Source organism: Neodiprion virginianus, chromosome 1 (assembly GCF_021901495.1).
Source record: "Neodiprion virginianus isolate iyNeoVirg1 chromosome 1, iyNeoVirg1.1, whole genome shotgun sequence".
Classification (NCBI taxonomy): domain Eukaryota; kingdom Metazoa; phylum Arthropoda; class Insecta; order Hymenoptera; family Diprionidae; genus Neodiprion; species Neodiprion virginianus.
The window spans coordinates 23,752,892-23,780,889 of NC_060877.1; the positions used below are offsets into that span (position 1 = coordinate 23,752,892).

Here is a 27,998-nt window from a genome sequence, read left to right on the forward strand (position 1 = left end):
TGAAAGAAGACGTCAGAGGCATATCCAACTCGTTAATTAGTCAGGGGAACAAACCCGTGCTGGATTGGCTACCTGTGTAATCAACGGCTAAGTCTTCGAATAGTTAGGATTTTTACAGAATTTTATAATACGCTTATTTGGTCGTGAAATTGGTCAGTCGTTTCGAGATTTGAACTAACGACGGGCAGAAATTTAAACCGGTTCTGCCGTATCGCTGGAGATGCTCGAAATAAGAAAAATCTCTGTGTCGTAAGAACAATTTTCACAAACTTCTAAAATATAATCCGTTTTGTTGTATACATATGGACGCCTTATAGTTAGATGTGACCAGCATACGGGGTGTCCCAATTTAAAAGACGCATTACGTTTTCAGCCGATCTATAGATGTTCCAGATTTTTAAGATGACGTGTTCGAGTTTTCTTTAGCATAGGGTCGATTTGACCCTCCCTACACTTAAGTGGTGCAAAAAAAAAAAAAAAACGCCACAGTGATCGGGTTGAAAAAAGCCAATACAAACTATGTGTGAATGATGTGGACAGGAAAATTCCGTCCTAAATCGGATACCGATCGTCCGGGAATTCCGGACGAATCAAGTCAGCATGGTTGGGAATTTCCGAAATAATACCCCTTTCTTTCTTGTAGAACAATTCATCTCCAGTAAAGGTACCTCTTCATATACCTACGCGTTTCACAATCTCTTGTACGTTCAAATTCAAAACATCTCGGTAAACAGCTTCTTATTGGAAATACCTGCGGGCACTCGACTCTGTAGTGGCTCTAGTCACTTCGTATTCGACGGATTATGGTGTCCTACAAGAAGCTCTACCATAGTATAATGCTCAGATCGTAGCTGCGCTTATCGTACTACACGTCTTACTGCTACTATCTCCACTCTCTCTCTTTCTCTGTTCCTCTCTCTCTCTTTCTATCTACCAAAGGTTGTTTAATTTTCTCTCAATTTTTGGAACCGCAGCGAGAAACTGTGAATGAAAATCTCGTGTCGTATTACCATATATACATACCATACGCATCGCAACCGTTAGGTTAATCGTATTCACCATGACGGAGAACCAATGGTCATACTTTGCGAGGTGTAAATTAATTCACGGTAGCTGTTCCTGGCGTGTCTGTAACTATATCTATGAATAATCCAACGACATTATTGTACTTGTCATCGTATACGGTCCAAGACCAATAATTGGCGTGTGTTTCACTGACCGTTATACTGCAAAAATTTGGTCTGCGGTTTCGGGTACCATACAAAGTTTGATTCGCAACTTCGGACGCAACGACATAAGTCCAACACGAGTAGATGTTTGGTGTTTTCTTGTTCTGAAAAGTAGTCCGACAACCGCGGAAGGGTAATACAAGTACTGGCAAGAGTCTACAAACCCCATAGTATGACATTAATCGCCGTGGAGAAACGCGGCGCGCTTTTGGTGATGATGGTCATGCTTATTAGAGGCAGCCAAGCACGTGAGTGTCAATTTCTTGACCCAAGTAACAAGCTTTCGCAATTTCCTCGCAATTTCCACTCTTGAGGTGCACGTATTTTCTTTAGAATTATCAATTATACCGGATATATAGCTACCGTTCGAATTACGGTCGTAATAATCTTCGCAGTCCCAATTAATCGCCTGTTGTACTCGTACTTAAAATCCAATTAACGAGAAATAATCTAAACCGATTAAACGCAGGTGTGTGCGCGCGTATTTTCGTTGTCGTGTTTGTCGTTGTTGGTAAAAGATGCTACGTTGATGAAGGGCAACAAAAATAAGAGTAAGAAGAAAAACAAAGGGCAAGAAGTTGCGTTGCAAAAGTACCGTGTATGTGTAATAAAATTCAAATTGCTTGTAAATTTCATTTCACAACTTATTACGCGAACTTCGACGAACGATAAAAAAATCATTTTACGGCCAAATTATTGTACAACGTGTCATTACCAAATGTGCCCTTTTGATCGATAAGTAATTGCCAGATAAGAGAACAGCACGAATCACAGCAGTTTGTAATATCAAATACTGGCAGCTGCGGTAGACGGCCTTGAAAGATACAACCTTGAAAATTTAACTACCGTAAATCGTTCTGTGTCTCCTTTTGTGAGATCACTTAGCCAGGAAGCATCTCGCAGCGGCGCAGAGTTGAAAATTTGAGAATAAGAACAAGATAGTAGAAAATAAGAAGGAGACGAATACGAGGATAAGAAAATAGCTTTTGTTACAGAGACTGGTTTCGATTGCAAGAGCCCCACGGCGCTGTCTGGCTACTGTATTTCCATATACAATTGTCCTCCACTTTTGAAGCTGATTCTGACGCTCCCCCTGCGCCAGGAAGACATCACGTTTCTTTGTCAGTCCAAATGCGGAGACGTTCAGAACGGTCCAAAAGTATACTGTATTCCTGAATAATATCGATGATCGACGAGCGATTTCTGGATTCACAAGTTATTAATTGTAATCCACGTGAGCGCCATTAGAAATATAAATAAATAAAAGTTGTGCGAGAAACATCGAGTTGTCAAATATCATACGCATGATAATTTATTCATCTACACTTTGCCTGCGATAAACTATTTCTGAAACCTGTTAGTATTCAATCCACAATGCGAGCATAGTTATATTGGATTTCTTTATTATCTACTAGAAATATTATTTCGACCCTCTTTGACGTGAAAGCACATTTTCGAATCTCGTACTGTAGGGCATTTTAAACAAAATAAATAGACGCTTTTGGGGCCGATGAAAATATTTTCTTCGCACGGGGATGCGGAAAATTGATACACCCCTGCATAGGGGTGGATTGTAGACTCAGTTTACTTCGGGGGTTGCTACCCTTAAGCGACCGTGTGGCCCAACGGATACGGCGTCGGACTTCGGATCCGAAGATTGCAGGTTCGAATCCTGTCACGGTCGATGATAGATTTTTTTTCCCTTAATTGACTCCCGCCGTGCGAAATGCGGGTGAAAAGTTAGCACCGAAGATGGACGCATACTTTGGTCTTTTGCTGTCCGTACAGATCGAAGAATTTCATCGAGTATTTCACATCTTATTTTTTTTACAGTCGCCACTTTCGTTCTTGCGCAACTGCCTTACGCGTACGCATCTTGGCAAATAGGAGAGTGCGAAGCGTAGATGTTAATTTTTACGTCACTTACGTAACGTAGCACGGTACACGGTTTGTAAACTTTTTGTTCGTACTTTTTTATCGTGAATAGGTACGCCAACGAGCGAGTAAATAAACGCAGCTTCCTAACGCCCAGGTGCCCTTCTCTTATATTTTGGTTAAACAAATTTACTGCAAAATTTAACCGACGTTCAGGATTCCTAAATCTAACAATAAATGGATATAATTAGGTGCTGGACGGTCTTTCGCAGGTAATGGCAAGACGTTTTAGCCCGAAGACTCTTCTTCTCGTTGCATGAAACTTTACGAGTCATAAAAGTCAAGTACCAGGCGCGTACGTACAGCAAGAATTCCACCCTTAAGGAAATAATCTACAGTTGAGTGTAAATTCGTATCTTTAATTTTTGTTCGTAGGAATTTAACGATATGTATTCGAGATGAAGGAATTCACATCCAAGTTGAAGGAATTTTTCCCCGAGGAGAAGCTGCTGCATGTACGGAAATTATGGACCTAATACGTGTACCGCAGGTTGTCAGTCATTTCACGAATAAAGATTGCCAAAAGCAGATTTTATCATGTTGTTCTCAGTTACTTTTGCCATTATTGATCTGACAATGAAATGAAATTACAAATGTCTGAACAGAGGCCAGCATTTAAATCCATTTGTCGAAAATCATGAAAACATTTTTTCCTCAATTTCAATCGAGTCTCAAACTGCCCATGGAGCTATTCCACGATCTATACTTTCATCTTTGAGATAGAATTCATGCCCCATTAATTAGACAAACAATTGCCATAGCATTCAAAAATTGAACGCGCAAAATCCACTTGTACGTTTATCCAATCCGGCAGTTTGAAAAAGTGATTTTTTAATTTAAAAAAGACTAACTGCAGACTGGAACGAATGTGCATTTCAGTCCTAGGCCGAGTCAGGACATCGCATTATGTATTTGGCCTAGTAATCTGTTCGAGCATTTTCGTGTCGTGTTGTTATGTAAATCTATGCAAATTGTTCAAGGCGTCGAATCACTGCAGGCAATTTTTGTGAACCATTCGCGTGTTTAAGCCGAGTAACTCCAATAATGATTTTACTTTCGCTATCGTTTCGAAAAGGCGAGTCGTTTGATCGGTGAACGTGTCGTATAGATATGATCGAAACCTAATTATGGAAATAAGCGAGTGAAGTAGATTCTTCGGGTATTGAATAAATCCTTAGCGGCTTGTGTAATTTCCTATGAGAGATTTCACTTCGGTTTCAAAGGAATTTATTTAACCATTTTATTAACCATCAGGTCCAATATTATACGACTGTTTTATTTCTCTAGATACTGATGAGGCTAACGGTTTTGTAATGATCAGAAAAAAAAAAGATTTGTCCGAAGTTCGAAAATAATTACACGACGTGAATCCATCTGTATTTTTACGGTAAATTTTTGAAAAATATATATATATTTTTTTTTTTTTTGGAAGACACTCCGACAACTTAGTTATACTTTGCATAGAAAATTCTGTTCCGAATTTTGCTCGGTATTGTTGAGGATTGACTTTTCAGAGAAAGAGTGACCGCAAAATTGAGGAGTAATATCAAGAATATTCTTCCAAATATCTTCAAAGGGAAAAACACCCCTAGCGTGGGGGTGAAACATACTTCATCCCCAAAATAGGGGTAAGTCGCGCAAAATCGAAAAAGTCGAAATATGCTCACCTACATTTTCGATGACGATTAATTTAAGCCCACGGAGACCTCTGTACGACCTTCCCCGTTCTTGCTACAGACTACGCAAAAAGGGGCGAAAAAAGGGGGGTTTTTGCGGTTACTCTCTATACCCAACATTCTTAATTGCATTACAAGGTAAGAAAAAAAATCTTGACCAACGATATGAATTATTCTCAAAGTAGGGTAAAAATCTTGAATTGCTGATTGATAGAAGGACCGCAATATCGCATTCTCATAGATGCGAAAATTTTATTCATAGAATTTAAAAGTATGGAAAGTTCATGTACAGAAAATTAAAAACGCAGTAAGTCGAAATACAGAAAAGTGAAAACATGGTACAGCAAAATCGAGGATTTGTACACGATTCTATATTATCCATAGTAATTCTTACGATTCTAAAGTTTGGCATTCGGTGTTCTGAACTTTTCAATTTTTTCCTTCTCCCTACTTCGACTTTAACCATTTTTCAATTCCATACATCAAGTTTTCCCTTTTTTAAAAATTCTACATCGGGGCCCTCCGATTTTTTCACCTTTCTACATTTTCACCCCCACCCTTATTCCCGCCTGTGCGTATAGTGATTTTCTTATTCGCACATAACGCCGTTCACGATGGGTCTGCGAACGGTGTAACACGGCGGACGATTACACACGCTGCTGCAGAAATGTCTGTGTGGATACAAACCGTAACAAAAAGAACAACCAGTTCCGACCCCACAGAGTCGAGAGCTGAGACCTGGGTATTCAGAGACTGGTTCGTCTCCGTTGCCATTATACGTGCGTGGAGTTGAACCGTGATCGTGGAGCTGATTGACCTTTGACCCGGTCTGCCCATGGGCAGCTCGCGCGAGGGAGTTCCTTGTCGAGATTTTCGACGAACTAGCCAAGAGAGAAAGGATATGACGAAGGTAAGCCGATCGGACGGGGAACTAGCGTGTAATAAATCAATGTGTGGGCGAGATAGACCCGGGTTATAATCCAGTCATGTCCGCGTGTGGAGCTCGAGTCTCTGATGACGTGACACTTTTTTCTTAACACACTTTCAATTTACATACATAAACGCGTCTAATCGAGGGTCAAACATTCATTCATTCCGCGTTAATTAATGAACTGGAAAAACGTAGATGCAGCGTGAATGGCTGTTGAAACGATTCGACCGCCGTCTGATAATTATTAAATATTATACTCGAAGAGGAAGAAATAAGAAAAGGGATAAATCTTTGTTCAGAGCCAACAGCTGCCCTTAAAGGCAAGGTAAGATTTATTCTTGAATGGCGCGTTTCTTACCGCGGTTAATTTATACAGTGGGAATTGACAGAGCTGGATTTTTATCGAGTTTAGTATCGACGTTCTGTAATTATTTATTTGAAATGCCTGAGGAAACGTGCGGGATCTTTTTGGATCTACGTCGACGGCTTGCAACTTATAGGTTTCATCCGAAGGGGTATTGATTTCATTTAGTGTTACACAGTTTCAAATCATCGCATTAGAACTCGAGTTCTAACATTTAGCATGATGATGAAGATAATGAAATTGTTGCTTGTCACACGCGCAGTGGGTAATTTTTTTGTTAGGGCAATATCGCGATTTTACACCCCGATTAAAACTAGGGATTAAATTCTTGCAGGTGCACGTTTAGTTCGTTAGCTGTAAATTACGAACCTTGATGATCGTCGTAAATTTTTATTCACAACGTGAGCTCGCACTCGTTATAATCCACTGAAAAAAAGATCGTTTGCATTACACATCCCGCAGTAACACGCCACGGAGGAAAGAAAATGCGTAAACGTAATGTGCGCGCATTTCTGCTATTAAGTCTCGTAATAATACCTTGTCATGAATCTTAATTAAAAATATCTTGACGTGTTTCTCTACTCGAGTCTAAGTCAACGCTTTCACACATTGCTTTCACAAAATTTTGTATTTGCGGATTGTGAGAGCGAGTTTCTACGCACTTCGGGATAAGCTTAGTTCTTTCGGTTGAAAGTCAAAAAGTAAAATGGCCATAAAATAAAAGGGTGAAAATATCGAATTTTGAAAGAGTCGAATATATAATCCACGGAGTTTCAATGCATATGAAGGCAAATTGTATAAAATTCAAAATATAAAAAGGTAAAGTATTTCGTGACGATTTCATATTTCGACTTTCTATAATACATTGATCTTCCCACATTCCGATTTTTATGTATTTTGTGTGGCTCTCTTACTTTTCACCCCCCATCATTTTTTCCATATTCCCGGGTACCCGGTGAGTTTGAGAACAAGAAGGGAGCTAAAAGTGGCCGCTATTCGCCGCGCAGTTTTCGACTCCTGTTTTATTTTTCATTGGCAAAACCGCGAGAACTTGGAAGCCAATCCCATCATTATCTAAATGAGAGTCGTTACCTTTGAGCACCTACGGTCTCTGCAGCCCGCACTGCCCTACAAATTACAATCATTGGAGGGAAGATTCTCCCCGACGATACGACCTTCCCTAGCATGAATCCGAGTGAGACATTGCGAGTCAATTATTGCGCCTGGAGCGAATGCCGGGATGTTAATAGGCGCGATTTTTTACAAAATTTAAATCCATTCGTTTTTTTAATGTACACTTGTATCCCAGTCATTTTATGCATAAGGCGTCGCTATAATGGAGGCGCGATATTCCTCAGGCTACGTCCGACATAATCATTGTCTAAGATTTTTACCGAAATCGTCTAAATTACGTTGACATGTGTAAATATGCAAAATGTTTTGCGCGATTGTGTCGCGTAGGCGTAAACCGAAATCTAAATTAAACACTTTTATCGTGCGGAGATCTGTCCATTTATTATCCTGAATAAAATATCGTTTCGTCTGTTAGAAAAAATAGAAAGATAAAACCGGGTTATGATTCGTCGTTTTTTAAAAATGTATTTCTTCGCACTTCGATGCTTGAATGTATAATTTAATGAGATGCAGATTCGGATTGCAAATATCAGAGGTACGGGAATTTGCGATTAAAGTGGCACTGCCATATCGATGAACTATTAGCCGGAAATGGGCAGTGCGACGACTGTCGAATTCAGCATCGATTTAGCTCCGAATGATAGTGTGTATATACCGGTTTTATCCCAGGACAAAAAAGTTGTTTGATGTTAAACGTAGTGCAGAAATTACATAACGAAAATTTACATATTCTAATGCAGTATGTAAATTTTGGTCTGAGTCTTACTCCGTCACACTCGCATAAGTGTTTTTCTATCGGCATTCTTTAACGCGACGATCGTTTCAACGGTGTTTAGTTGCGCGTTACATAAAGAGAGCTTGTAACTTTATTCGGAACAAGTGGTTAGAGAGGATTATTATTCTACAGATTCACTGCCGAGGACGGTACTGCTTTGATATCTCACATGCCGATAGTAATTAACAAATTAATTGTACCGCTACGAAAATCATTACAGTTACATCTCTGTATAAGATTGTAGAAAATTGTTTCTGTGTAATTTAAAATACACATATATATATATCCGAAATAATAATCTTGTACGGTGTTTCACCGTAAATTAAATTTCAATTTTAAAAATGACCGTGGAACTTGGGTTTTAATAACAAGAGAAATTCATCGAAATCGTGATCATTTCGGAATCCCATCCGGGGTCTGATTTGCAAGCAACGTGCCGATAAAGTTATACCAAATACAGATGTAAAGACGGCCATTTATTAACGCGCCGACGTTTTATGCTGCCATTGATTTATCCTCGTAGAGATCGCACAGCTCCTCGCATATGGTGCTCGGTGGGTTCGATCAAGCCTCTTATGGCCAGTACAATATCCACATCTATCACACAATGATCGGAGTCTGCAGCCTAGGAGACAAGGGTCAAATTAGCTGGAACGAGTTTCGTCTTCGTGTAGGGTACGAGCATCTCTAATTGTGTAAAATTGAACATAACTGAAGGGTATAACAACGGGTGGACGCCGGACGTACAGCAAAAGTGGTGGAATTCGCGGATAGAACACCGTGCGAAAAAGTGACGTATATAATCCGATGAGATTTTCACAACTTAAGCCGATCAATTACGAGCCTCTAAGTAAGGAAGAAGTCGGAAAGTTTTTTGTTACCCAGGTATAACATAATTCATAATTTATTTAATTTTTTGACAAAATCCCGACGCAAGAATTTTCTTCCCATCTTACAGTAGGTACTGCAGAGATATACGATGCTACTTACGTATCAACTGATTACCGCATCGCGTATACCAGTCATTGGTATATTACACCCTAGTGTGGCGTGGGTTATTAAATAACAGGAAAAATGAACGGTCCATACCGCGATACCGGCCGGCACGAGATACTCCAGGAATTTATTTACTTATAACGGGTTTTCGGATCGACCAGCTGTCCGTGTGTTCGATCATTTTCTGCCTTTGACTGCAGACCGCTGGGGCATTTTCTTGTACAATTTTACCACGCTTTTTATGCTCAGCTCTGATGATGGTATGCAATTGCGAAATCAGGGAAAACAAACACGCGATAAACGATGTCAATTTTTATAGAAGTCTCTTCGCTCTTTGAGCAGTATATATCTCTGTTGTAGGATGAAAAGGTACTTTCTAATTGTGAAAACCTCTCAATCTTTATACTTAATAGTTGAAGTAGCACGTCGATATAAATTTCGATCTAGCCCTCGGACTAGGCTATAAATGTGTTTATAGGAAATTAATGTCACCTTTGTCGAGTATATTTCATCTCTTTATTTCAACTTAGCCAATTTCGGTGCGTATTATAACTATCTCTCCGTCTTATTCGTTTTAATAGAGGCAAGTGTTTGAGGGAAAGCAAGGACTGACTTAAAATTATCTACGGTGTTGTTTTTGTATATTGTCGACGTAATTTGCTACTCGTATTAAAATAGCACACGGCCGGTTTTTTTAACTGCAGATACTACGATTCATATAACACCTGCCTACTTATTAGTAATCTGCGAAATAAAATGAGAAACATACGGGATGCGTGTCTTTTACAGACTGTTTAAGTATTTCGAAGTTTCGAATCTATTTACTTGTCGATGCGATTGCGCCAGAAACGTCACGCCGTTATGGAAAAGTGATTTCTCGACACGACGATCGCGTGCGAGCGATATCGAGTCTTTTTACTTATTCTTCTTCTTCTCTCTTCTTAAATGGAACAAAATTGACTCTCTAGTCACCGTTGCGCGTCGTTCGGTTTTAATAATCCTTGCGTGCTCGTAAATGATAAAAGCATAGAAGAAAATCAAACCATTGCAGAGGAATGTCAATCGCGAAAGCATGCAGGAAACATCGTAGGTACCCACACGTCGTTGACTGTAAAAGTGAAATACACGTTAACCGTGTAGTCATCGTTAACATGCAGGCAACTTATCTAATATTTGCATACTATTATACCTATAATCTACGGTAGAACGATGTACTCTTGTCTAGAATGTTTTCTTAAACTCGTGTTATTTGCATTGCGCAGAAGCCGTTGAAGCTGTACAAGCCAGCTGAACTTTGATAAATCGCCCAAAATCTAGTTTCGAATTTTGGATACGAGTTCCAAGATATTTTATAATGTCGTTGACCGAAGACGCAAGAGTTTCAGTCAAGGATACTGGCTACAAATTGACCGCCTCGCGCAGAGAGTGAGCAAAGTGTGAATGTAAATTTTAGAGTTAAAAAAAATTACAGATCGATCGGTTCGATTTCATATTCCTTTGGATTTACACTTCCGATTACAGCCGATCAATGACCGCGTATCCTGCTTATTATCCTCGTGATACGAATCACGTCAGTTGTTCAAAGAAAAGCCTGCATTGCACTCGGGTTATATTATGCACGCTAATCTCCTGCCAAGGGTAATATCCCTTTGACGGTGCGTTGGTAATCTCGCGATTACGATCGGAGAGTAGGTACCTCGTCTTGTAAGACATCATAATGCGACATTCATGCCTGAACAATGCACTCTGCGCAGACTCTCTATACCTCAAGTTTTTATCGCATTGGCCAATCCTAGTTTGGAACGTAATACGGCTCGCCCAATTGTCAAACCTATACGAACCTGTATCTAGTTAGGAAAAATATTCCTCAGCACGACGGGGTGCCGTACATGCTCTGAACGAAGAATTATAGTAACGAAAAAGAAGAAGATGAAACACCTAAACGTATAGGTATATTAGAGTGTGTTAAAAAAAGAATTTTTTTTTTTCGCTAAACGCGCATCGAAATTTCGGTAGAGCATCTCAAGTAGAATATCTCAGTAAAATGTCAGCTCTTAGCATTGGTATTTCTAGGTGCCTATTTTATTTTATCCATTTTCCATTTAAATAACACGTGAAAAAATAAAATCGGAAAGTTTTTGAATTTTCTGTTTTTTCTCGGCAATGGCTTGACTTATAAACTATCTAAATACAGATTCTTATAGAAAATTTTACGCTCTATAAAATAGTACCGAAGTAGAATTTTCTCAACTCTAACCGATTAACAGATATTCAATAGACGACTCAACGTTTATAGGCAAATATCTTATTTTATTGAGGGATGGAAACCCGGTAATTGGAGTTTCTGAAAACCGCGTATAGTGGCGAGATTATTTACAGGGAGTATCGACCCTCGCCTCGGTACGAATACTTTTCGCACGTTAACTGCTGCAGTGAGGCAACGAAGGCCGAGTGCAAGTCGACGTTCGTATCCGTCTTCGGATCTGTTTACGGACCCCGACTGCGATCTCATCAGCCGCAAAATACTTTCCTCACATCGCGCTTTGAATACAATTTTACTTTTAGATTATACCGATCGCACATTTCGCGCCCGAGGCTTACGATACGTAGCCGAACACTGAAGCGAAACAATCAAAGTTCTTTTTCGCTACAATATTTTCCAATTTTTTTTTTTATTCTTACATTTTTTACTCTTTCTCAAATTTGTAAATTAGAGAGAAGTGAGAGCTGTGTTTTTCAGAAGGTAGTCAAGGTATTTGGAACCCTCAATGACCATGCGAAATTACCAATTCTTTCATGCTGGGCTTGCAGGACGTGCATGTCACTCCAGTACCAGGAAGGGGCTTGACTGTGGATCACGTTGGTGTACGGGACAAAATTGTACTTCGGTATTCGCATCCACGCGTCGGCAACGTCGTACGTGTCGGCATGAACTCGTGGTTTCTCTGATGGTTCCGAGGTGCTTCGCGTGCCTTTGATTGTACACGGGTATGAGTCGGTGCAATGGAACGTAGGGCATATTCGATGCCTTTGCGTCTCGGTATTATTACTTCCTGCAAATTTGCGGAATTAAGTTCAGCACCTTTGGTGAAGATCGTGTTGTCGAAATTGCGGCGGTAAAACTTGACCCGATAACTCAGCAGGCTCGTTTCGATCGTCAAGTCAAATTAATTGCAAACTGGCTTCGCGGCGTAACTTCAAAACAACGCTTGTTCTTCTTCAATTCGATATTGCCCCGGCCATGGTACTTGTACGTGTTATACCTACACCCAACCACCGCGCAGGTATGAATAATTGCCAACGTAGAGACGAGACCGTGAAGCGGGGAGAAAAAGACCCGAGTTTGACACGATCATCAATCAATAGAAGCATAGACGTAGCGCGACGTTCAATTTGCGTTCGGAAGACAGCGTAATTGCACACAACTCTACCTTCGATCAGGTGATATTTTTTAACCTGTCTCGTAAACGACTTCTGGCGTCTCTGCAACCGGAGCGATGGAAAGATGATCCAATTAGCGAACGAGCTAAGAACCGAACCTTGTGACTAGTTGATATCAAAATCGATTCCACGGATCTAGAGGATTCTGCAAAGTGAATATTACACCATCCGACTACAGTAGAGCCTCACTTGTTCGATCCACTCTCCCCACTCCTACCTGCTACGATATGCGCAGAACGTTGCGCGCGAAATCGGACAGCGTAAAGCTCTCGCTCGGCGAATTGACGGGCACGCTTGATCGGTATTACAGCTACGGTATTAGAGATTTCGACAGCGGTCGATTCAGGCACAGATGACCTCAAAAGCGGCTTGGACGGATCGAAGTTGTTATTTTAATCAGCGTGCGTATTGAATTGTCACTCTGCGAGTAATCTGCGCCACGTACCTACATCCGTTCGATTATAATTCACGGCATATATAACCAGTATAATTAAATTGAAAAGTGATGCGAAAGTGCATGGATGTTGTGACGCCAGCGTGACTGTTGCGCACCTATACATGCTACGTTTACCCAAGCCGGGCACGTTTTCGTTTTAATTACTTCGACTGGCAGGGCATCCGGTCTCGACAGGTGCCACTCGACGCTATTACGGTAGTAACCCGACTGATCTTGAGCGACTAACTACGTATATACTGGCAAATCTTTGACTTGAACGCATGTGAGACTGTAAAGTGAGGATCGCGTTGCGGCTTTCTATTCCGTTGTTAGATGTGTAATTAGAGCCTCCGACCATTTCGAAAGCAACGATACGAGCGGATCTGGAAGCCATGATGTAATTGAACTCTTGAAAATGATAGAAAGAATTTCAGAAGTAGGCAAGCCAGTTTACAGAGCAAAAGATGGATCGAAGTTGATGGGAAAAGTCTGCGAGCGTTATTACAGATCCGACCAATAATTATTTATCTTCACCAATTTATCGAACGACCCATGAACGTATGCATACCTTGGATAATGAAACTACTAGTGTGTGTTAATGAGATCGCTTCGAAACAGAGTTGGAATTTTCTACCTGCTCGAACCGACGGGGTTCCTATCCATATGCATAGGCATAGCTATCCACCCGAGTGCACAAGACTGTAATATAGTAAATCGTGTCAGCGTGTTGTAGAACCAGACTCGCCCGATACGAAATGAAGACTCTAGATAGTGTTACAATAGAATATTTCAATTCAATACAACATTTCAGGGCCCACATTAACTGTAAGAAATTCATTGTGAAGACCCGGTTTCTTTCAGAGATTCAATCCCCGCTTTGGATAGCACTGTGAAATTACTGGATTATCGTTATACGCGCACGTTACGTTGATTTTTTGAATCGAGACTGGCGATGAGGATCAACTATCAGACTTGTGGGACTCCCAGTGCCAGTGGGCCACTGTTAAAGGGTATGAAATCGTCGTAAACGGCGCGTGTCGCAAGATTTGTTGGTCGATGATGTGGGCAATCGTCGCAATTCCAGTGACCATGTAGAATATAAAAGAGTCTAGCCTGAGGCAAAGATTGTGGATCGTTTTTCTTCACGGCATACACGAAGTATGCGATCAAGGTACCTGTATGTCGATTCAGAGAGACAGGCGCAAGAAACGCTGGGAACGTCTCTAAAAAGAAATAAATCCTCCGTGAAACAAGTTTTACGAAACATTTATAAACCGTTCATGATCGTCTGCCGCATGGTTCGATAAAAAATGATGTTAGTTTCGTCGATATTTTTGGGGGCATGTTATATACGATCCTTGACCAGCGGTTAAAGTGTACTTCCGACATATTCAATTTCATACTGAATTCACAACTTCTCAGTCTTCTTAACTCTCTTTTTCTTCGTCTTATGTCATTCAGTTACCTCCAGAAATGTCTTATTAAAGAATTTTTTCGAGACCCTAGATTAGATTGTCAGGAAAAAATGTGGAAATGGTGTTCTGAGACAAAGGAATAGCAAGTCAGAACGTTCAGATTAATGTATTGTTACAGTATACCTAGTAGGGTAATTTGAAAAAAATGCGATTTTTCATACTCCTACCCCTCAAAACTTGAGTTTTGATAGCTTCTATTTGTGAAAGGAAAAATTCGAGACCATGGGGGTTGCATTTTAAATTGAAAAAGAAATTCACCAGATTCTGTTTCATTGTGACAAACTATAAACAATATTTGGTCGCAAAATTATTGTTATGAACAAGATCGATCTAAATTTTTATTTAGAACACGATGTTGTCATAACAAAAAAATGTTCAACTCAAAGTTGTTTAGAATTTCTTATAAAAAATAAAAAATTGGGAATAAAGAAAAAATTTATTTACTGAAATTGTTTCTCTTAATTTGAAATACAATCCCCATGATTCCAAATTTCTCCTCCCGAAAAGTTCGTCATAGACGTTGTAACGCAGATTTTTGCTGCACCTCGGCCACCCGGAAGACAACAACACGCTATTTAACAAAAATAAAATAAAAGAATATGTTTTACAATAGCGGCGATACAAAAAAAAAAAACAACATTCAAAATTCGTTCTTCGCAATCCAAAATCAAACAACAGAAAATTATTCGTAACCTACGCTATTTCTTAATCTATCGAGCTTGCAGCTCGCTAACTAAAATCCAACTCAAACTTAAAAAATCTCAAGCGCGAAACTCTCAATTCGAAATCTAGACATAATCAAGCTACAGCAATAATTGCTACGAAACCGAAACTATAACTAATTTCTTAATCCGGCTACCGAACAGACGGCATTCACTCTAATACCCGATTCGGTGCGACCGCGAGATTACTTGACAAACTAAACTAAACAACTAGAACGATGCTAGATATTATTCGAAACTCAAATTAACTAAAGCTAAACTAGACCTCGGTAACTCAATGTAAAACCACTTTAACGTAATCCTAATCTTAACTTAGTTGAACTATACAAAATCTACAAAGCTCAACATTACGCGAAACTCGACTAAACAAATTCTTAAACTCAAGCGTCATTCAGACGTAACCAAAACTCAATAATACAAATTTCGCATCTCAACCGCTACCTGAATAGACACAACGAAAATGCAATCTTAACTAAACGCAATCTCGACACATCCAAAATCAAAGCTTTCTCAAAATCCTCAAAGACGCTGTTTGCTAATTCGAACACTCCATTTCGGCAATACGCGACCTACACGAGAGACGACACTGAAAAATACGACCGTGTACAGCGGAATTCGGGCTGTACATAAATTTAAAACGTAAAAGACGCAAATGGAAAATAACTATCCGTTATCCGGCAAGCCTTTACTCAATTCCTCTCGAAATACGATCGCAAGAATATCAGCAGCGCTTACCGTTCCACATCCACGCAGCAAATTCGCCAACCCCTTCGTGATTCCTCGGCAGCAGCATGCTTCGCCAACTTCCAGAATTCCTCACTATTCCAGCGTACGTGAACACGTCGATTACACGCGATCGCCAAAACTAAACTAATTTCAAAATCGACGGCCTGCCGCAACAACGATCTCGTGACGTCATACCCGCAAGAACACGCGACAATTGATCCGTTATCGATTTCGTAGATTGCGCAACTCGACGCGCACCTTAGCATCTTAGCATCGCGGCGCAGAACTTGACGCTAGATCGCAATTTCGTCCTCCGCGCAGCTCTATGATGTTCCGGGGGGAGGGGGGGTGCTGCTGCTCCCTCGTCGCTAGTCGGTCCTTCGCAGATTCGGTTGTCAGCTGTTTGGCGGGTTAAGCGGGAGAATCGCGTCCGCCTTGGATGCAGGAATTTTCGTTGGCTCGACATCCTTTCTTCGAGATCGTTACTATTTTGCCACCTCGCAATTTTCACGAATTCGTTGCCCACTTCCCGCTTGCTGCCGTTGAAACTCGATAAAAAAAAAAAGAAACAAAAAGCCTGAAATATCTTATTCGCTACTCCTCGCGCTACTCGGTACAATGTCTCCTCTCGTAATCTCGGATGCGTGACTTCATTTCTGGCGCTCTTTTGCAAATACTTTGATACTGGATATCGAAAAGCCCTTAATTTTGATTTCGTCTAGGATTCAGGGTACCGTTTGTAATCGGCATCAAAAATGCCACGCTACAACGTTAATTAGCTGTTACAATTAGAAATGTCCAATGAGCGACGGCTTCTACTTAAGTTACAGAGCTCCCTCTTCGCGAGGATGTTTTTATTTTTCAAAACGCAAGTTTTCAGTGGTAGGAGCATGAAAATTCGTTTTTTTTAAGCACCCATAATACCTATAATATATCATGATAAAAAAATGTCGAGTGAATCGTTGCGGTGCAAATATCCCCGGAACAATAGTTTTCCCGTATTAGTTCCGTGCAGTCTTGAAGCGGATCGGCACTTTTAACCATTGCTGAAGCGAAGCTGCAGTTATTGCATTATACATACATACATATAGCTTCGAGGAAACAACCATAAAGCCGAGAAAAAGCGTGGACCGATGGTAACCGGGTTTCTCATAAGAAATCAGATGCGGTGGCGTGCGGCGGTGCATCTCGAGCCTTTGCGAAGTGGAAAGTGAACAAGGAACGTCTGGTTAGCAGGCGATCCTCCGTTTGACATGCGGACAAACCGTCGCGGTAGAATAGACTTAAAAAACCCTGGGCGAGAATTGGGTTTAATCGTATAAAGTACCCCGTAGCGTTTGGTGAGCTGGTACTCTGAGATGATCCCTTGGCCATATGCATCCAAAGGTCCTGAATGCGGATTCATCCGAGGATATCAAGATTCCGTGAGCTGACGATGTGTGCAGTGTGACGGAAAATTTACACCGCCGCCTAGCTTCGAGTTTTCACCGAGATTTCGCACCAAATGGTGAAGATGATATCGAAAAATTGTCAGCTAAAACTCTAGCTCAGTAGTTTTAATAAGAAGAAGCTGATGTTAAGGATTCGTGAATATTAGAAAATTCGTTTGTGAGTAAATTTAATAACAAGCTCATTGTGCCGCAATTTGAAGAAATTCGTCATTCACAAGATTACACGGAGTATTTTCAAAGTTTCATAACTTTAGCAAAAGTTTCTTGAATTTTGTCAAAGTTTAGCAGTGATTTAATGATATTCGTCATATCTTGGTGTGATTTTGTCGAGAATTATATTAGCATAATTTGGTAATGAATTTATTTTTATTGGGATCGTTATATTGAAACGTATTTCACGGATGATGAGTATTTTTTTTTTTTCTTCTCTTTCCAAAAATATACTAATTTTATCGTTTTGCCCTCACCCGGCAACATCTCGAAATGAATAAATAAACTGTATAACATATATTCCGTATGCAAAGCAGGTATATTATAGTCAATATTTACACTTTCCGGATAGACATAAATCCGAGAAGCACACAAGTAACCAACGGACGTCGAGAATACGCCGGCAGAGTTTGCCGTCTGGACCAGTCAAGCAGGTATCACATTGTCTCGCAAGTTCCGTACGAATGAAGGTACGCACAATGTGGAGATAGTGGCATAAGCTCGACTCTCTCCGTCGACTCAACGGCTGATCAGGGAGTGAATTCGTTACGCGAAAGAGGAAAAAAGATATCAACTGAATTGTCCCCACACGTAGGTATATAAACAGTCGAATTTGCATGAGGTTCGAATTAAAGCGAGTCGAGCGATGCGGTGGCGCGATTTAAAATTCGTCGATGTCTCAATTTCGCTCGAGGGATCAGGTTTAGGGGTCCTTCGTTCTGCTGCTGCAGGTGAGACATATGCGGGAAAAAAACTTTGAGCTTCGAGAGGTAAAAAGTTGGCATCGCTATTCGCATCCTCCTTTGGATGGCGGGATCCGCGCTAAGGAATTCCGTCGAATTGACGCTGGCTCATTATGACGAGCATTCGGCGAAAGGCCAAATACATAATGCTTGAATGTCTCCATTCAAGCGCTCCATTTCTTTGCCGCTCGTTTTAGGGTTCAGACAATATTGCCAAATTTTTACCGTTACTATTAGTGTATAACTGACGTTGAGAAATTTTGCAAACGTCTTAGAAAGAATTACCTCGACATGTTTACAGACGTGCACGGCCGATGATCGATGCGACCTTCGAAGCGGAAATATTTTCTCGTAATCTTGTACGATTTATCATAGATCGGCGACCAGATGATTGGTTAATTATACATCATCGGTTCTGTGGACCAAATACAAGAGCAAAGTAATTATATAATGCCTATAAGCCTGTAAGGTAGAGGCAGAGAGAAAGAGAGAGACGGATGCAGAGCTGGTTCAGGTTACGCTCACGTCAAAACCTCGGATGCATTAGTCGATCTAAAGACGTATAGGCGAAGTACGTTGTGCGTATCGTTAGCGAACTTCTGCCTCGTAGGTTATTTACAAAGTACACTTGAGCGTTGTAATTACCGCGGAGAAAGTTCGCCAGCGAGATATTCATGGTGGTGAGAATCTAACTACGTTATTTCATCATCTTGTGCTTGAGATGAGGTTTGGATGGTAAGACGTCTCAAGACTAGGAGCAGCTGTCGTTTAGAAAGGTTAATACCCAAAGTGAAGTGTTCTCGATCATAAAGATGTGTAAAGGAAAAATAAATTAAGAAATTCTAATAGCTGTAGGGATAAAAGAAAATTAAAAATACAACACCTCAACTTTGTTGCACACACTAGCTCGTTTTAGGTGTACACACATGAACGTGCGTATACATACGTTGTAAAAAAGCACACGGGCCCCGAGTCTACAACCCAAGCGAAGCAATTCTCAACCGATATGGAGGTAAGTAAATCAAGGAAAGGGTTTTATTCACACCGGGTTTTACAACGCTCAAGTTCTAGCCTATATAATTATGGATAAAAAGCAATGCGTGTTATACTAAAGTGATAATGGCGAATCTTCGTAGACCCGGAGCATTCGTAGTCCGTCATAGAAGAGACGATCGGCGTCGCGATGATCCGTGAGAGTTAATTGACGGATTGAAACAAACATGACTCACGGTTTTTTCACGTAGGTAACCGATGCAGCATAATCCAGTAACGGAAACTCGGGCTTGTACCAGGGTTCCATATACGTACACAAGCAATACGCGTAGCTTGTAAAGCCATGTCCAAAGGAATTCCAGGCATTATACGCGGCGGTTCCGACCGCACGTCTCGTGCCATCGAGTATGTAATTATGGAGGATTCGGATGGACGTCGCTAAGAAATAGACGGCCTCACGGTCAGCCCCTCTGTCTATATTTTATCCCGCGTCTTGAAACGAGCACCATGGACCAGCCCATAACCAGTCGTCCATAAGATTGACGACGTGTCTCTCCGGCGATTCGTGAGACAGATTAACGCGGATAAAGGGTGCAACTCCGCAGTTCCGAAGGATGATTCGGTCGGAAATCAGTGAAATGTCCAGGTGTGTGGAGTATCGGAGCCCTGGCGGTGGAATACCGACCTTCTTAATCTCCCTGTAGGGTGCAGGGTCGATTTTTCACAAGAAACACGGCACTGTGCGCCGCCGTTGCGGCGGGCGAGGATCGAGGCGCGATTTTTCACTTTCAGAATTTAGATTGTAAATTGTGAACCCATGCAGGTAGGAATCCTGGCCAACCTTTTACGGCTTCGACGTCGTCCCTAGTTCGCCCAACATTCGACGTGCACACGCTGCGTTTATGGATGCTTCACGCTTCGGTACTGGGGAATTAAATTTAGATAAGGTGATCCTAACTTGACGGGTACGTTCCCGTCCCAAAGAGCATCTTGGAGTGAACAACGTCAGGTGCTAACTCGACGATGTAAATTGATCACCTCGACTTCGAAACCCAACGAACTCAAATAGGGTAGATGTGCACTGTTCGTGGGCACCTTTGTGAAACTCTGTATTCAATAATTCAACTTTTAATCTTTACAACTTCCTACTCCATTCGTAACTAAGATCGGACTTTGAGCAAGTTTTGGATGCAAATTAGGTCTTGGTACTATTTATTGTTTAAAAATTAGGATCCAAATAGATCGAAGCAGCTCTGTACCATTTGTCACCATAAGCTAAGAAGACGAAACCCTGACACGTACCGTTTTTGTATCGAAATGAAAGATTGACCAAATTTGAACTTTGTAAATTTCGTACAACTCTTTCCAATGACCACGATTACTTTTCCATCCGAGAGAAGTTCAATGCTTCGATCATCGTGCACTTCTGAGAAAGCAGTCGTTTTCTTTTTTCGAGCAAATACCACGAATAGTCCGACATTAAGGCGAAGCTTGCACGGTGAGAAGAAAAGCATGCATGCACATTGCACGCAGGGAGTGCGGTAACTTTCGCTCACAAAGCGCAGAACCCAGTAGCAGCACATGCAAGCGGGCAGACCGCACAGTATGGAATACAGTGCACGCGAAGCTCTGGACTTTCCACACGACTACCTTAAGAAGACGCACGCGGCGTATGTGGATGTGGTTTACAATTTTATAAGGGCGAAACGGTGGAGCGATGGATTCGAGTTCCTCTTGAGCTCGGCAAAGTCTCCCAACAAGACTTTTCATTGGAAGTTGGAAAGAGTTCAGCAAAGTATGGAATCCGGTAATCGGATCCTTCTGAAAGACGTCAATTTTCTTGGTAGTCGGCTTTCAAGGCAGAAGATAAAGCGTCGAAATTTCAACCCATATCTGCAGTTTACCGCACGTGCAGTTTAACCTGTCGGTAGTTCGTACGTCCGTGCTGCAGCAGGAGTTCCGACCAAACTTGTTCTCCTGGAGCAAACGAGCGAGACTGGAGGAGCTGGGGAGAGAGAGAGAGATAAATGATGTAAAAAGAGAAGAAGGAAATAGGACAAAATTGCCCGTCAGTCAATGCGGCATCGGTTGCACTGTACAACCGACTTCGATACTAAAGATGACCGTGCTCTTGGGTTCCTCGACGAAGATGGATATTACGGAGCCTCCGTCATGCGGTTGCCGTTTCGTTCATCTCCTTTGTCTCTCCCTCTCTCTCTCTCTCTCTCTCTCTCTCTCTTACTCTTCCCCTTTCGCTTAAAAATTACCTGCAACCATTGAACGACGTCTGTACAATTGTCGCTGTTGGCGGTATAAAAAACGTATTAGCATGCGGTGAGATACAGGGTGTCTCGTTCAAGTCGACTCACTGGATTCTGCGAAGGTATAAATCAAGTTGACATCAAGAGACGTGCGGTGTACACACGCATGTCCGTCGTGTCAAGAAATCCGGAGCTACATGTTGCCACGTGCGAAAGCACGTAGCGTGTATCTTCTCCCAGGTATAGGTAGGTACATCACATATCGTACACGAGCACCTGACTTGCGTAATTTCTGTAATTTACATGACGTTTGATTACGGTGCTCTGCGAAAAATTCACGGGATTGCAGGTTTTCCTTTTTCCGGTCACTCAGCACCTCGGCCTCTCTCTCCATCCTATCGCGAACATCGTTCGCACACCGATTTAAAAAATTCGTCCTTCCGTGTCTCGATCTCGTTTCTCAACGCCCAGCCCCCGTCTCTGAGATCTTGATTATCAATCCAACGATGCAAGTGTGTCCACCTTATAGTCAGGACGCTTATTCATGAGTTTACGAACCGCCCCGAGACTTTTACCAAACCCTCCGCATGTGTTTAAGCGGATGGATCGTCGAGTTCTTTACGTCTCGCCTCACTTCCTTCACACGGAGTTCACGTGGAAATACTGATTTCTTTTCGAATCCATCACCATCTTGATCGTGATCTTGAACTCCTAAGTCAGGGACGAATGTGAAGCGACTAAGGGATAAATTAAACGATCAGCGAAGAAAACTCCCGGCAATGCGAACGGACGAGATAAGATTTAATTGTCACTGCGATCAATGAACGCAGTAATGAACCACCAGTATTGATATCAGTGATTACTGGAACCGCTTCTCTTACGGTGGGAATATAGTACAGGTTTACACTGTGCAGTATATACCTATATCGGATCTGTCTATTGAATTTCAAGTTTACCTTGCCTTGTTTCTTCCAGAGTTTTCCCTTCTTTTTCTCTCAAGTACGTACAGAATTCTCGTCACGGTTGACCATACTTATTAATCACTTCGGAAAGAGATTATTCCAGAGATAAAGGCAGGCTATCAAAGCCTGTACATAATTATTCTACATTGCAAGCATTTGTCAAACCGATTAAGCGAATTGATTTACCGAGTAAGGCATTTTATCGGGCTTTGCTTCCTTTTTCGCATCGATTTTTTCCGGTTTGAATCTCACACGAAGAGCGAAACTGATGCCACTTGGTGAAAAAAAAGGTTGCGTGACCTCCTGTCGCGTGCATCTTATCGCTTTTTATCGCGTTTCCGATTGCCATGCGTCTTTATTACCACCCGTGAATATGAATTACAATTACTACAAACAGCTTATTCCTCCAACTAATATATTGTTCAGGTTCCTAATAAAATTTGGCATTTAAACACCAGGAGATTTTTATTTCTGACTCTTTTTCAGGCTCGATCAGTGAGCTCCAGGCCAGTCAAACGGGTCAATTTTTACCGGATTCGAGTTTGACCAGACCGGTCACGGAGAGATTAAAGATTGCATCTCCTTGACAAACAAATTTGTTTCCCTGTAACAAAACACCTACGACTATTTCTCAAGCGCTTTAATCCTCGCCTACGTAGCTCAACTCAGGAATTAGAAGGTACAGCGAAATTGCAACATCTCGGTCCCGTGATACTCGTCAATGATATTCACGATTTCTACCAACGCTTACACGCTGGACTAGATGGATGAAAGAAAGGAAAATCATTCAAAAAAAACAAAATTGCAGAGTTTTCCAAAGTGAAACTGTAGGTAAACGACATCGAAAAAAAATGTTGGTGTGATTGAAAACGTGGAACGATTATTCCAAAGTTTGAAACAACAAATTCGTAACTCATTTTCTGCGTGGAGAAAAACCTTAAATTTAGATCGGTTGCGCAGTGCTCAGTACCGGAACAGAAGCCGTAATGACACTTCGACAAAAAGCTAATTGCGAGAAGATTTTTGATGTCGCGTGGCGACGGCTGGCCGTGAAAAGATGTCGGAAAAAAGGTTTTGATTGGGTGTATTCCTCGGTACGGTCCCTAACTAAAACCTAGACAGATTCCTGACGGATCGCCTCAGCTGCTCGATTACCTCAGTCGCTCATGCATCATTCTAAATTTCTAATCCTCCCCGCGCGCTAATGCCCCAGCTTTTTGTCTGTCTCTTAGACGGGCTGGAAGACGGGTAAGATGATTATTTCTACCGGGTTTTTCTTTTTTCACTCACGTTGTCTGCGGCGTTGACATCGCTCCCGTGGAGGATCAGTGTTGTACAAGCGTCAAAATGCCCTCCGGATGCTGCCAAGAGCAGCGGGCTCCTGCCGTGCTGTAATTAGAACAGAGCCTAATCAGGAGGTGAAAAATATACGTGATTATTATTTTGAGACTGGTAGTTTGGCTCTAAAATTTATTTGGAATCAAGTATGCGCAGGGAGCGGGGTTGAAGTTCCGAATTGGAAAAGTTCCGAAGGCGCCTAATTCCGAATTATTTTGTGGCGGAACTTGAAGTAAAGAAATAAAACTATTACGAAACAACAAAGTTTCGAATGGTCGGAAACCCGACGGCTCAAAGTTCCGAAAATTCAAGTTACGATAGAGCAAAGTTCCGAGAAATAAAGTTCCGACATATAACAGAATTTCTAAAAATAATGTTTCGATAGAGCAAAACTCCGAAAGTTAAAATATACTCACACTGCGTAGTTTACCCAACGAGTGGATATAAAAAAATCCGACAAACCGAAAATCAGAATGACCAGGATTCCGAACGTAAAAATATCGTAAAATCCAAAACAAAGAAAGATAAAAGTGGTGAAATTTCACCAAGCCGGAAATTCACAGAACCGAAAATCTTGGATCATTCGGAAGTTCGATGTTTCAGATTTTTCAATTTTATAATTTTCGCTGTTTCGGAACTCTGAACATCGGGTTTCGAACCCGACAAGTGTTTCAAAGCCTCAGTAAAATTCTGAACGAAATTAGATAAGACCATATCAAATAAGGCGGGAATTCGCTTGCTTCTGGTTAGTAAAAAAAAAAAAGGATCCTGACTTATGAACCGGATATGATATTTTTTGCAGAGCAAGTAACTGTTATTCACACATCAGTCGTGAAATTCAAAATCAAGAATTTCGATGCCCCTTGCCTAAAGAATGATCAATTAACGGAGACCCGATAAAAACGTAGAGTCCAGCTTTTGCGTCGGGAGATTTTCTACAAGCTGCATCTTGTATACGGTATATTTCCGCTTCAGTGAGGCATGATTCGAATTCTCAGCCAATTATTCTACCTTTCATGATACTCACGTATTATACGCATCTACGAGGGCTACGGATATCGGTGAAGGTTATCGCCAATCAACCAATCAATTAGCAGGGTAATTAATGCCGCTCCCCGTCTTGATGCATGTTACACACATATTTTTCATGCTATTATACCGGTGTAGGAATTCTCCGGTTCGCGCGCTGCTCGAATGCTAACTCGATTTCCGCGGAGTGAGTATTTAATTAAGGAAACTCGCGAATAGCGAGGCTAATTTTATATTCCCTGTATATACATATACGTAATTACGTATGTATTATATCTGCCCATATTGCGTGTCGATGTGTATGTATAGAATCAGGATCAAGATTAGTCCGATAATTGAGATGTACCGTGTACCTATCTTCGTGAAATTAAGTGAACGTTGTTTCAAACAAGATCGTATAATTGATTAATCGTATAAGGCTGGTTTATTCTGCTTCGAGATTTCCAAATTCACTGTGCAAAAACGCCAATGTCAAACGACTCGCGAAGGTATAGGTATGCCTGTAATTAAGCGTTGGCGAATGACGAGGCTGTTACATCGATCGATTATCAGAGTTGATCACCGCGTCGATGCAAAAGGTTGCATCGTAATCGGTTTCGTATTTTATCAACCCGCGTGATCCGCGAATTTTATCGTAAGCGAGGGAGAGAAAATCGCTCTTTACCGTTCATCTGTTGGACGGTTGAATTAATTAAGTCGGATCGATTAACGAGGAAATAATTATAATTAGCTCGTGAATAATCGAGAGGAGACGACCTTGCTCCAGAGATACTTATACCACTGCCTTTGTCGCATTTTCTGAATTACGGTTACGCGGCTTCGATCCAAGCGGATGAAATTCTGTGATTAGATAAAGTCGGTTTCCACTCTCAAAAGCCGTTTCGTTTTATCACCGTCTAGCTGTCGACGTCCCCTAATTGTTACCTCGAGCCACGCAGCTCGCATCGATTTATTGATTTATTCATTAACTGAAGTAACCCATGAACGACCCATGAAATTGATTAACGATCTCGTTAATTGATTTACTAACCAAAGAAGACGCGTTTATGTAGCTAATATAGCGCTACCCTGATGGAAGAAAAAAAAACTTATTACAACCAGTTTAAGCGAGACATTTTTAATGAAAATACACCGCGCGTCGAGGATTTTTTCCATTTCACGTACAGCTTGAACAGAATATTTTCAAAACACACGTGCCGAGAATTTATCAGTGAGCCCGGCAGGAAGTAGCCGTATGTGCGTGACACGCAACAGAAACACTTCCGGCAGGCTTCTAATGCCCGGATCGGTGTTCAATATTCAGAATTGTTTCCTCGCTTCCTCAACGGTCGTTAATTCCGACAATCTTGCTATTTATAATACTCCATCTGCCGCATTTCGTAAACCAGTAGCTATTATTTGAATTCAATTTTTTTACTTCTCAAACGGAAATGCGTCAACATTTGTCGAATTTCCTCGTGAAAATCACGGATGAGAATTTTCTAGTATCTGTGACTCAAATTCAAATTTTCTGAAATTTGCACAAATATGAGTGTAATGCATCTACACTCGAGATTTCAAAGCGAGAATGACGTTTCCAACGATAGACAGAAATGGTTACGTGCAATTCTTAGCGGCGTATTAACTCGGCGTTTAAACATGTTAAGCGTGTCGCGAACGACTGCAATTAACAATAAAGGTGGCTTGAAGTCGGTAACGACTGTTGGTACTGTACGTTGCGACATTATTAGATAAAAGCGAGTACCGCTGGTATAATAATTTATAAACGGTATTTGTATGTACAAGCGTACACTTTATGGGAATAATCTACGTTGAAATCGCGCAGTTATAACGAGCAGCCGCTGATGTATGGATATGGTGTTCACACCTTGGTCTGGTCGATAACTCCGTCTTTTAACACTGTTACGGAATAAGACGAGTAGCGCAACATGGTCAATTAAACGAAGGATTATTTTAATAGATTCATAAATTTCCTAATCTTAACATTCGAAATATTACATAGAAAACAGCAAATGAGGTTCAAACAACGGATTCAATCTCAGCGTAGTTAAGGACATGTTTTGTCTTAAACTGTTACTAGAATAAACATCGACGTGCTAGCTTTTAACGATTTTTTGTTCGACATTTGATGTTACAAAAATGTTATAACAACTTGACCACGAACTTTACAAAACGTAAAACGTTGTAGATGAGATATTTCTGTCGCGTTACCGTACTTCATCAGATATTTCCACTTATCATACCGTGCCCTATTTTACTGTACGAAAAATATTGTCGTATTTATCAATAAAAGCAGTATTTTGTTGTAATTCTAGTCTCGTACCACTTTGATGTATTAAAACAAAAGCCTATAGCAGACTGTCAAAAATTTTTCGCTTTCTGATGTTCGTGCGATTTACACGAAGTGAGAATCAGCTGATCATCTCATCCGACGCCATGTTGCTCAGCCGCGCCTCTTAGTGATTTCCGCTACATTCAAAACGAAATCGACCGCACTCGTTAACCGTTGTATGAAAAAATTCCGCGACTTTTTCGCTCCGCGTATTTCTGCGAGTAAGAACGATGGGTCGGTTCATGTGCGGCGTCATTAAAGACGCAGAACGGAGGAACTAGTGCGGCCTGGAACACGGAATCACCCTGGAAACTCGATAGGCATTACCTGAGGCTATGTAATGCGCCAGCTAGGTACACGGATTACGGACACGGCTGTATCTACTCGACCAACCGATGCTGGTGTCACGGTGTCAGTCGCGATCAAAGCTACTAGCTGCATGTGAGAAGCCTTTCCACCCGGCTAGGTATCTAATCGCAATGTTTAAAGGTAATAGATCGCCGACACCAGCGGCTCCTGAGATCGCTTAACGATCCTCCGCGTGGCAAATAGTTGTCGGAACATGGAGAAGCTATTTAACCAAGTATAAATATGGTTTAGAATTTTATAGAATTGAAGAGGGGAATTAACAATGGTACTTGTTACCTTTTTTAATTCTTAGTTTTAAGGTTTTATTGGACGGATATTCCCGACCAAAAGTGAGCCTCGGTGAGAATATTGAAAATTTCGCGATGAGATAAGAATCTGAAAGAAATCAATCGTAACCGAGTTGATGAGATAATTCGATTTGAATAATAATAATGACAAAAAGTTGTTAGTAAATTGTCTAAACAAATATT

General features: G+C 41.2%; 1 protein-coding gene and 1 non-coding gene across 8 annotated transcripts in view; one reads left to right on the forward strand and one right to left on the reverse strand.

Annotated features, from left to right (window-relative positions):
- LOC124310201 (ankyrin repeat domain-containing protein 6) overlaps positions 1 to 27,998 on the reverse strand; it is an 85,194-nt gene that overhangs the window by 35,678 nt on the left and 21,518 nt on the right. For 6 of the 7 annotated variants that reach the window (XM_046774021.1, XM_046774016.1, XM_046774014.1 and 3 more), the window contains one exon: positions 23,751 to 23,849. The exons of the other annotated variant lie outside the window; for it this stretch is intronic. In XM_046774021.1, the coding sequence (XP_046629977.1) occupies positions 23,751 to 23,849 (99 nt within the window). The remainder of the gene's footprint in view (positions 1 to 23,750; positions 23,850 to 27,998) is intronic. 7 annotated transcript variants of the gene reach the window in all.
- On the forward strand, positions 2,841 to 2,913 carry Trnar-ucg (transfer RNA arginine (anticodon UCG)). Its single transcript has one exon. It is a non-coding gene; the product is annotated as a tRNA-Arg (tRNA).